The sequence below is a fragment of the Amphiprion ocellaris genome, chromosome 15, assembly GCF_022539595.1.
Source record: "Amphiprion ocellaris isolate individual 3 ecotype Okinawa chromosome 15, ASM2253959v1, whole genome shotgun sequence".
NCBI classification, from domain to species: domain Eukaryota; kingdom Metazoa; phylum Chordata; class Actinopteri; family Pomacentridae; genus Amphiprion; species Amphiprion ocellaris.
In genome coordinates, this window is record NC_072780.1 from 8,745,116 (window position 1) to 8,757,180 (window position 12,065).

Here is a 12,065-nt window from a genome sequence, read left to right on the forward strand (position 1 = left end):
TCTTGAAACTAAGTGGTTCAGTCCATCTTCGGGGTTCCTGGCTTCGTTGCCGTCTTCTTCAACATCGTTTTGTCTCAGAACTTTTTAATTTGAGCTGTTGAAATTAGTCTGGTAAAATTCAGAAAATAGCCAACAACAGCGACATGGCGGCCACCGCAGGTTCCCGGACACTGCGGAGGGATGATGCCAACTACAAGTTACATTTCCGAATGATCAACGAGCAACAAGTGGAAGATATCTGCATAGACTTCTTCTATAAGCCACACACTATCACACTGCTGACAGTCACTGTGCTCAGCTTGATGTACTTTGCGTTTACCAGGTAACAAATCAGCCTGAAAATTGTATTGTGCAGGGAAATATAAGCTTTAAAACAAAGTTTATTTTAATATGTAAAATTGTATCCTGACAGGGATGATGAACACTCAGACAACAACCTCCGTGTTGGTCTATTGGTGGTTGTGTCCTTCTTCTTGGTCGTCAGTGTCCTGGCTTTTCCTAATGGTAAGTCTTGTACCCACACTTACACTGGCCAAAACATTGAATGGTATGTAATAAAGTGTCCCAGTGTATTTTTAAGCAGTGGTTCAATTGATGTGAAATATTAGTTAATTATTTACAAATTTAGCTACTAGTTTAAGTATTTTTTTTGTACTTTAAATACTAACTATTCTCTGCTTATAGCTTTTGAAATGTGAGTATTTTGCCGCTCATGTGACAGTAAATAGAATATTTTGTGGTTAGAATCAAACGATTGGAAGATTCACCACAGGCTTTAGGATTTTGTGACATTTCTCATTTTTTTGACTCAAAATAATTCACAGTTTGCTCTGTCAAGACAATAATCAGCAGATGATACAATAAAAAGTTGGAGATCTACTTCAGTTGTGACTTTTGTTTGTCCTATGAAAAAAACAACCACATTCAAGTCCACCAATGATGTTTTCTCCATCAGGACCCTTCACCCGACCGCACCCTGCAATATGGAGAATGGTGTTTGGTGAGTTTTTAGAGTTATACAGCTTTTCTGCTTAAATACTGTTTTCTCTCGTCGTTATCCTCACTCACTTTCTCTCGTCTCAAATAGGCCTCAGTGTGCTCTACTTCTTGTTCCTCGTCTTTCTCATTTTCCTGAACTGGGACCAAGTGAAGACTCTGATGTACTGGCTCGACCCAAATCTGCGCTATGCCAAACGGGAAGCTGATATCATGGTAAAGAGGTTAAATGCGAAACTTCACAGCATCACATTTTGTATGTTAGATGTCCGATTGAGAAATAGAGGCCAGGAGTAGCCCTCTTTCTGTCAGAGCTGTCTTGTTCCCTGGCACATTTTCTTATTTTCTTATGACTACTGCATGAATGTGGAAAAATTACAAGTGACAGGCTTTATCAATCTATACTGAAAGTCTACACTATGTATCATTCTGGAACAAGATGGTGGTTTTGGGCTTTATAGAATTTACTCGAATCCATTATCTCTGAGCTCTGGTTCCCATTTCAGTCTTTATCTAACATGGATAATTTGATGCACATGATCTAAAATATATTCAGACTGAAAATTTGTTTTCTGGAAAGCTTTCACACACAGATAGTTTACCCTTAGCTTAATGTTTCTTTATATTTTTTTCCAAAAAAATTTCAATAAAGCTTGTTTTCACATGAGCTGAAAATGTGTTGTTTAGACTGAATTTGTTAAAATGTGAGTGTAGCTCCTTAGTACAATGATGCTACTGTAACAGACCTTGCAGTTACTGAGCAGAGTGATGTAAAGGCATTTTGCATAACCTTCAAAGTTAAATAAAAGAAAACTACATTAATTGTGACATTATGAAGATGTCTACTAAAAGAGCAATGTGACTGTGAGCACTTCTGTTTTGAGATGAGTTTTTAGGCGATGCCATTTTGTGACCTTTGTTTTCCATTCTACAGGAGTATGCTGTAAACTGTACAGTGATAACATGGGAGCGCATACTGAGCCACTTTGACATCTTTGCGTTCGGCCACTTTGCCGGGTGGGCTATGAAGGCTTTGCTGATCCGCAGCTACGGCTTGTGTTGGACCATCAGCATCACCTGGGAACTCACTGAGGTAACATGCTTATGATCAAGAGGACATCAGACTTAATCTGCCTGCATTAAAAATATGGAATTCAAATCATGCACATATTGATGTTTATATCCTGGATATTAACATATTGTGTATTTATGCTCAAAGGCTACAAGATTCTGCAGAAAAGTGATTATTAGTCATTTCTAGTGATCCAGCTCATGCAATAAAACAGAGTTGCTTCTGATTAGCCTGTGCAGGCAACAGGGATTGTTTATATGTCAGAAAGTGATCATAACAGAACAGTAGTACAAGTGTGAGTTTCTGCACATAGCAAGAGTTGTTGCCTTGACAGCTGCCAATTGTTGACTGGAAGGATTAGATTACGTGACCTCGCCTAATACCAGATTTACTCATCACTGAATTGACTGTCATGAACCTTGTGACCAAACAAAGTGCTTCAGCTTCTCAAATAGCATTAAAATTTACAGTTTATAATCAGAAATTAATTGTAAAAACTTTTAATATTTTCACCCTATGTTATAATCCTCTCACCATATAAATAGTATTATTTTTTGTCTCTCTTTAATTTTTTTTCCACAGCTGTTCTTCATGCACCTTCTGCCAAACTTTGCGGAGTGCTGGTGGGATCAGGTGATACTGGACATATTGTTGTGCAATGGAGGAGGAATCTGGCTGGGTATGACAGTATGTCACTTCCTGGAGATGAGGACCTACCGCTGGGCCAGCATCAAGTCAGTGTTTTCACCTCTGTTTTATTTATTTATTTGATAGGGACAGTGCACATTAATGAACGTCTGTTTAGACAGCAATGGACGTAAATATGCCCGATTATAGCAGCAATGCTAATTTACATCCGCAGTCCCTAGGCAGGTTAAAATAAACAGAAAAAAAGACAGCGATACATAGGACAGTAAGTCACAGTAAAAGCACACTGCAAAAAGTACACAAAGAAAACATAACAGTGAAACATACAATCAAACACAGGACAGTAGGTCATAATAAAAGGACAATATATCACAATATATTTTTTTATAGTAATGGCATAATAAAGAAGCATTACAAGCCAACAACCTTAAACAATCCAAGTGTACTGCTCCAAGTGTTAAGACTGGTAGAACTCTTTTTTAACTCTTACATTGTAAAGACTCTCTCCAGTGAAAATCTAACTTTTTCCTTAGTAACTTGTGCATCTAGTGTTTTTTTAAACTTCTGCGTTTCACACGTAGAACACCTAAGGAACAATCCTGTCAACTTGTGGAGTGGAGCTTTTTGTGTCATTCTTCTTCAGAATCTGTTTCTGTGTCAACCACATACGGCTGAATTACTCCAATATTACGACTGGCCATCGTGTTGCAAGGACTAGTTTTACGGTTTTTGAGTCGTAGGTGAGCTGGTGTGCTCCAGTTGCTGTGAGCAGCAAAGGGTGAGCATAAGAGTAACAACAAAGCCATTTTTAAAGCATGAAGGGGTTATTTTCATGAATAAAAACTTCTAAATATATGCAACTCTCATACAAAGAAATTAGTTTTTTGGGGTTCAGCTCAGGACTGTAGAAGGGACTTTAACTTTTACTTGCCAAACTATAAAATGCCATTTGCAAAGGTTATGGTTCCATTACTACATCTGAATTTTCTCCCAAACACATAGCAGCCGGTAACAATACTGGTGTTAGGTTCTGTTGTGCAAATTTTGGTTTTGCTTGATGTGATTGCTTGATAAACGGTAAACAGCGTCCTTTCTTCCCTGTCAAAATGAGTTCAAGTTTGAATACATCTCATTGACATAAGTCTAGATAGACTTGCTATCACTGTTGTTTCATTTATTATTCCTAAATGAAACATTTTCAGAGATCTTTTGACAGCAGACCTTTTTACTTGACATAGCTGAAAAGCACAGGGGGAACTAATAATGTTAAAGGTGGCACTGTTCCTTGCAGTGCAACAATAGCCTCTTGTTAATGTTTAAATCAGGAGTGCATGTTTGTACTTGTGATTATATTCCAAGATTGCACTATTGTTTCTGTTCAGAGAGATCCACACCACCACGGGGAAGATCAAGCGAGCTGTTCTCCAGTTCACCCCTGCCAGCTGGACTTTTGTGCGCTGGTTTGACCCAAAGTCCTCCTTCCAGCGATTAGCAGGCATCTATCTCTTTATGATCCTATGGCAGGTAGTGTATGCTTTGACCTTTGATTTAGAAATGTTTCTCACAGTCAGTTCCTGGTATTTGGGCAGTGGTTGAAGATCAGCTGATAATCTTTCATTTAATTTTATAAAAGAGTCACTTATTCAAGAAAAGCCTCTCTATTGCATTTGCTGTTTTGCAGTTCAACATTTTCGGTAAACACATCTATGAAGAACCTTATTAAACCTTTTTTTTTACATTATTCATATTCACAGCTGACAGAGTTGAACACGTTCTTCCTCAAGCACATCTTCATCTTCCAAGCCTCTCACCCTCTCAGCTGGTGTCGTATCCTCCTTGTTGGAGTCATCACTGCACCCACCGTACGGTATGTTTAAACTTCAAAACAACATCTTTGCACTCAACCTATCAGCAGTAAGAATTATGATGATAAACTGAATTTAAATACATGTTGAGAACTTACAGAAACACTACCTTTCATTTAAAGTGGTATTAAATCCTGGATTTGCAAATAGTCCTGGGCTATAAAAAGAGGCATCGGTTTCAGCTGTTTTCTGATGTGTGTTTGAGACGTTATTAGTGCTTGATGTATTTGTGACGAAGATCCTGTTAAATCTCTTTCAGACAATATTATGCATACCTGACAGACACCCAGTGTAAACGAGTTGGCACACAGTGTTGGGTGTTTGGGTAAGTACCCTTTGTCCTGTCAGTCTATTCATTTCTATTGTCTGCTTGTATAGTAGTTGAAAAACCCTTTATGTGCCCTTGTATGAATATTTTTAAGGATTATCCTAAAAAATCAGTTTTATTATATTTTTCATTACACTGACCATGTTTTGGATAAAATTTGTTTGAATCTCCTTCTTAGTTACAACACTGATATGTAGCAGTGGCAGGAGGAGTCTGGTAAGCAAACTGAACTTTGTCCAGACTCTGGCATGTTCGTTGATCAGGTCGGCATGGATCACAGTGAAGGGGTTGTGTCTGCGCTGGTTAGATATTCCTGTTTCTAATCAAACCAATCACAATGGCAACAGTGTCATTCGTCAACAATGTCACGTGTTTGTCCTCTTTATGGTTAAACTGTATTGGCGGGCCAAACAGTTGATGGTTCAAATTCAAATACATCAACCAATCAAAGACCTCCCACACAGTTTCGACTGGTCAGTGAATGAAACTTCCTGCCCAGTGGCCCCAGTTCAGTCAGACTTAAAGCAGGCCACATTGGACTGGTCTTTTTGGCCCACAGTATTAATTTTGTTTTTATGTGAACATTTGAGTCGGCTTTTTCCGATTCATTTAGTTTCTACTCAAATTGAAATTCACAACATTACGTAGTTATTGACCTCATCTCAGACACAAAGCTGCCGATGCTCCTAGTCTGCTCCAGTTGCCATAGAAACGAGACGAGCACTCCACATCAGCATGAATTACAAAACTGTGAGACTGCTGTCTTGTCTGAGGTTTACTCCTGCAGTGTAACCTTTAGAAGTGAAAGAGAGTTTCCCCACTGCAGTGTGGCTGGTGAACATTGGTTATGGACATGAACAGTGGGGAACAAATGTATAGAGAACATGCATTTGGACTGGCATGCCACAAGTGCTATGCATCCACAGTAGAGTTCCAATGCAGTGCAAATATATCACCCATAGAGGGGGCCATTGTTAAATACGGCAGTATGCTTTTAAAATTTTCAAATCAAACACACTGTTTGTCTAATTGCATTCTTGTATTTCCCTTCAGAGCTATTGCTTTCCTGGAGGCTCTTGCTTGTGTGAAATTTGGCCATGACTTGTTTTCCAAGACACAAATTCGCTACGTACTCCTGTGGCTGCTCTGTCTGGTAAGAAATGACAAGTGTGTGTATGTGTGTGTGTGTATGGATATACATACCGTTAAACCATATGTGCTGTATCAGTCAGTCCTCAATAGATAGATCAGTGTTATGCACCAATGTTCCCAGTGTCAGTCTTATAAAAACTGTGTTGAGTTCCTGTGATGAAGACAATATATTAAAAATGCCACTTTGCTTCTGCCTTTTGCTTCTAATCAGTTATGCAAATAGACACTCAGATGCTGCAGGAGCAGTTTTCTATTTTATGGTTGCTTTCTGTATTTTCTTTAAGCTGATTGAATTTCTGTTTTGCACCCTCATCTTTTCTTATCAACTTCTTCAGGCACTCATCACACTTCTGTGTTTATATGGGATGATGTGGTATGAGCAAAATAAAATGAAGGTAAGATTTTGTTTTGGTTTTGAGAGAATATGTTTATGAGATTTTAAGTTTTGATTTACAAAATGTTTTAAGAGTAACTTAAAATAGTCTTTGCTTGTGTGTTGCTGTTATAAATTGGCACAATCAACCTTTTCTCATCTGACATTTTGGCTTACCATAGTTGGAAAATTACTAGCGTTACTAATATTAAAAATGACTTTGATTGTGTGTAAGAAAGCAAGACTCTAAAACCAAAGCAGCTAAATCAGTCATAATAAATCTTATTTGAACTTGTGTTTTTGCTGCTGTAACATACAAAATGTCTTGAAATTTTGAACCAGAGAAGGTCATAGAAATTGCAGTTTTCATATAGATGTTAAATAGTTTTGCAGCTTATTTGTATTTGTCAGAAATGCCACTCACTCTGAGCTTCCTTCTGTTGACAGAACTCTTCTTTGCAAAGTGAGGACTGTACTGACAGCAGTGTTGTTGACTCATGTGGTTTCATCCCAGATGGTCTTGCAGGTCAGTCACATAACGGGCAGACTGGTAACAACTCCTCACTCAGCTCCATTCTAAATGTTTAACGCGATTATGTCTCATGTTTTTGTCATTTTATAGCTCCAAGGGATTCCTTAAGAAGTTTACAACCTACAAAACGGAGGAAAACCTCTGGGAGGAGCAGATTTGTGAATGGCCATGGAGGAAAGAGACAATAAGCAGCACTAACGCTGAGTATTCACATCCTCCATGTAGGAGATTCAGCAAGAGGAATACAGTATGCAGCTGAATTTACTGAATACTTAAAGATGGATCATTGGTTTAATGAATCCCAGAATGCGAAAAGCCAAAGAAAATAAGCCAAAGTCACATCTAAAGGGCTTGATATAGTATTCAGAGTTCCACCAGGTGTGGAAGTCAGATGCAAAACACAACAATGAGCTAAAAGCTTTATAGATCTACAGACTGGGCTCCTGACTCTCCGTAGAAATGATTTTTTGTTTTTAATACGATACATTTTTGTAAATAGACTTAAATTAAGTAATATGCACTGAATTTTGAAAGAGGAAAGAGCCTTAGTTGCACTGTAAAAAATAGTATGTTAGCTTTAGCATCTCTGTTTTAGTCTATTTAACAGAAGAGTGAATGTTGTTAGAATTCTTTCCACTGAGACAAGCCATTATTTGTGGTATACAAACCAGCCCAAACCCACTGCCCTGAGACCATACAGCAGATGCTACAAGCACCTTTTGCACTTAACTTTACTGGCTGTTATGTTTTTGAATAGCAGTATGTATTGAGTTATGTTAAAGAACATCCCCACAGCATTTTTAATGTGGGAGTTCGAAACTTAGCATTTTCTTGGGAAATCGTTAAGACACGTGGCCACATGTGACAAAATCAAAATTTTGGATTTCACATTTGTCATTTCTTAATTGAGAGACAAATAATCCTCTAAAAACAAAACAAATCACAAAAATATGAGCATCAGTAATTTGCAATGCTAAATACCAGATTTATACTGGAATTTATACACATATTACTGAAAATGAAGTTGTTCTGAATTCAACATTGCAAAGCATTTTATAAAACTCCTTGTAGTTTTTAAAATAGAGCCATTTCTGTGGTATGCTATATTTAGGGGTTAGTTACATGGGGTTATTCATTTTATGATTTTCCAGAAAAACACTCTGACCCTTCTGATGGCCACATGTTCAAGAAAATGTATGAAGTTAATGACCAGAGACTCATTAACTTAAATTACTTTTGTGGAAACTGACATTAACCTTAACCATGACTACTGCTTGCCCTAACCCAACTTTACTCATACGTGAAAGTGTGTCTTCACCTAAAAATGTAATGATTTATGCTTGCTTTTCATCCCCATGAGGAAGACACCTCTGGATATAGTGACTGTATTAATAGATTTAGATCCCACCAGCATGAGCAACACGTGGACCAAACAGAAAGAGAGCAATGAAGTCCAAAGCCAAAATAACTGTTCACAACTATCTGTGGTTTAAAATTGTGGGACAAGGATATTTTTGTTCACATATCTGGCTTGGTGCAGTTAGTAGCTGTCAGTCTTCCTGGCAGACACGGGGTAAGAGGTGCAGCAAGGGAAATATGACTAAATTTTCATAAAGATTAATTGTTTAGGTGGTGATTGAATTGGTAACATAAGTTGGCACCACAAACCATCTATAGTTGACACTGAAAGCGTAGACACTTTTATTAAGACTCAAGGTTGTGAGACTAGTGACAGTGCAGAGGATAGTGGAGATGAGGATATTTGTGGAAGGCTGGTCGTCATCTAGATTTTGAAGCAGATGTGATCTTCTAAAAAAAACGGACAAAAGGACCAAATCATTGAAGCTGAGAATGCGGAAGAAGAACAGACACCACAAGTGGCTTGTATGAGTGCCAATGCTGAAAATGCACTGAATGAGGAGAATCTACTCAAGGATACAACTGTAAATGCTGAAAAAGACATTGAATGAAAAAAATGGTACAAAAGAGAGAGAAGGAAAAATTTGCATAGAAATTTGCATAGAATGGAGCGATGGGAACAGTGATGAAGACTTAGTGGGAACTATGTTTATGGTTTGAAGAGTTCTTAGACAGCAAGCTGATTGTTGAGTTTCACCAGAGAAACCGATTTGCATTTACGAGGGGAAGCACAACCACAATGTTTGTACAAATGAGAGCTTTCTTGGCAGTGCTGCTGATAAATGGCTACAGCACACTACCGTGGCATTGCATGATGAGTGAAGATGATGATGATGTCTAAATCATGTTGTGCCTCAACCACGATAGATAACAACAGTTTTCCCCTGGTGACCAACTTGGCAAGATAAGGTCCCTGGTAAATAATAGAGGATCAGATTTTGCCAAAGGTTTCCAGACAGAACAGCATGTCTGCGTAGGTGAGGCAATGATTACCTACTATGGCAAACATTTCACCAAGCATTTCATCAAGGGAAAATCAATACGGTTTGGATACAAGATACGGTGCCTGGCACAACCCAGGATACCTTATCCATTGCCAACCGTACACTGGGAGGTGTGCCAGAGTGCTGGATGTCAGGCTTGATGACTCTATGGTTATGGAGCTTTTAGATTCATTGCCACAGGATGTAAGACTTCAGGCCACTTTGGATGAGTTCTTCGCATCCCTCCCATTGTTTCAGGCCCTCGGTGAGAAGGGAATCTGTACCACATCACCCTGAGGGCCAACCATGTGAGGGACTTGAAGACCCAACCAGCCCAGGCAAAGCTGTGTTTACTACTACTCCCCTCCTTCTAGGTAGATGTCACAATAGACTATGATGCCCATCAAGAAGGTTGTTCACTATTTCAAGCACATTGAGAGAAGAAGGATGCCGCTCAAATCCAGAGTTGTTTTTTTTACAACAGAAACATGGGAGTTGTTGACAGAAAGGAGCAAAGCATAAGCTACTACTTCATCATCGAGATTCATTCCAAGAAGATTTCCATTTCAAGGAGATTCCTATTTCTCAGGTTCATGCAGAATCCGTGGCTTCTCTTAACCAAAAGTCCTGCAGGAGCATAGAGAGGCCAATAGACCTCTTCGCCTTCACAAGATGTGATGAGGGTATACTGGATGTCGTACTCCAGATGACAACCTTTATGCAAAATGCGAGGAGGGCAGAAACAATTTGCTATGACGAGCAAGGCCACTATTAAGGTTCAAAGACTGTCGTTGTGGAAGAAGGTAATAGATGTTTGTTAAATGCCATTTCCTCCCCATCACATCCACTGTTTTAAAGCATTCCATGAGAAGTGACAGAAAGCAACATGAAGCCAATGAAGTGAATAATTAAAGCACCTTATCACATACCAATTAGTGCTGGTGTTCATACTTAGTGAACAATATCATGCAATGATGAACATAATCTTTTTTGACCACTTAAGAACAACTAAACCTTTATTAGAGATGTGCTGTGTTTTACACCATGAAGAAAATCAAGATAGCCTTCAAATTACAGATTAGGAGCTGCCACCAACCAAAGAAGCAGTGCTATGGAGGATAAATTGCTACGCAGTTTTGTAGTTAAAATTTTGAATTCAAATTTGCATGAATTTCTGTGAGTGAAACACTTCTAAGCTTTGAAAAGTTTTTGCCTGTTGAGTATTGTAAAATGCAGTTTAATATTAGCTGCCTTTTGTACAGATTTTAAAATGTGTAAATAATAATAATAAACTGAAATGTTGGTGTTACTAGTAGGCATTTTATTCAGTTTGCATACTGTCAATACTAGACCAAGACTGTGTGTATCAAAATTTTCAATATCTGAAATTCCTAATGTGTTGTTCTTGCTGTTTTTGTGAAAAAATAAAATACAAAATTCTACCCACTCCATGTCACTGTCATAAAAGGATAATAAGAAGGACTTAATTTGACCCAATTCAAAAATGTCTGTCGATTTTTATTTAGTGCTTTATGTGTTGTGAAATGAATTATTGAACTCAACTGTGGCCATTCAATCTTTAAAGCTTTACGAGAAAAACTAAAACTATTACTACTACTACTATGTCAGTCATTTGAGTGGATAATGGTCGCCTGGTAATTTTGTTGATTTAATTTATTTGTGCTTATATTTGCCAAAGCTCACCACATTTACAATTGTCTACAAAACAATAAAGTTGTTGTGTAAGTGATTTTCTTTTATCAAAATAGCATCAGGAAATATTTGTCCATTTCAAATGAAAGGACACACAGGAACTAGCTGTTGACTGTACATTTTATTCACACCGTTATTATTAGAACAGTTAAAATGTGCATTATTTTTTTCCATTTTTGTGTTCATAATTACATGTAATGTGTGTATGATGTGAGTCAACTGAGATATAATTCTATAAACTACCACAATGACATCCTAGAGTCAGCTCACATCATTTTATCCTTCAGTTTATTTTGCCACAGGACAAAAAACTCATACTGTGGTCTATTTTAATTTTCTATATACATACGTGATCTATCTATCTATCTATCTATCTATCTATCTATCTATCTATCTATCTATCTATCTATCTATCTATCTATCTATCTATCTATCTATCTATCTATCTATCTATCTATCTATCTATCTATCTATCTATCTATCTATCTATCTTATTATACTCACTAGTTTTGAGAATTACCATGGGTCTGCCGATGGTATATGAGGTGCTGGTTCAAATAATTTTATTCATTTTTGTGTCAATAACGCACAAATAAGTACTGAAATACGTCACATCTTGTTTTGTCTGACCAACAGTATTAATAAAACAAATAATTTATGATGATGTAACAAAATAAATTAAAAAAAACAGGAAATTGTTTTATTGCAAAGCTGGAACCAGTCTACTGAGGAATATCTGAATTATTTTTTAAATTATTGTAGATATTCATTTTTACTTGAATTTTTCCCCTCTGTTCAGAGACAATATTTGCCTATGACTCTACCACAGATTGTAAAATAAGAGAGCGCCACTAAAATGACTAGATATTGCTTATCGTTTATAAAGCCTGACCATATCATGTTTTTCAGTCACTTGACACATAATACCACATGTTAGTGCCATGTGGCGAGAGCGGCCTCCTTTGTTAGATTCGGCTACTACAT

At 37.6% G+C, this 12,065-nt stretch overlaps 1 protein-coding gene across 1 annotated transcript; it reads left to right on the forward strand.

Moving 5' to 3' along the window:
- The first annotated feature begins 9 nt into the window (after positions 1 to 9).
- ptdss1b (phosphatidylserine synthase 1b) lies at positions 10 to 11,118 on the forward strand. The gene is made up of 13 exons (XM_023263005.3): positions 10 to 322; positions 413 to 504; positions 956 to 1,000; positions 1,088 to 1,212; positions 1,931 to 2,089; positions 2,651 to 2,802; positions 4,099 to 4,240; positions 4,471 to 4,583; positions 4,841 to 4,906; positions 5,963 to 6,062; positions 6,397 to 6,456; positions 6,882 to 6,960; positions 7,057 to 11,118. The coding sequence occupies exons 1-13, from the start codon at positions 144 to 146 to the stop codon at positions 7,152 to 7,154; spliced, it is 1,410 nt and encodes a 469-aa protein (XP_023118773.1). The 5' UTR covers positions 10 to 143; the 3' UTR covers positions 7,155 to 11,118.
- Positions 11,119 to 12,065: the final 947 nt, after the last annotated feature.

Excerpts from the sequence above, each read along its gene's own strand:
- ptdss1b (XM_023263005.3), top strand. The coding sequence starts at position 144 with ATGGCGGCCACCGCAGGTTCCCGGACACTGCGGAGGGATGATGCCAAC. Across the intron at positions 505-955 it reads TGTCCTGGCTTTTCCTAATG|GACCCTTCACCCGACCGCAC; the intron begins GTAAGTCTTGTA and ends TTTCTCCATCAG. Across the intron at positions 4,241-4,470 it reads TCTTTATGATCCTATGGCAG|CTGACAGAGTTGAACACGTT; the intron begins GTAGTGTATGCT and ends TCATATTCACAG.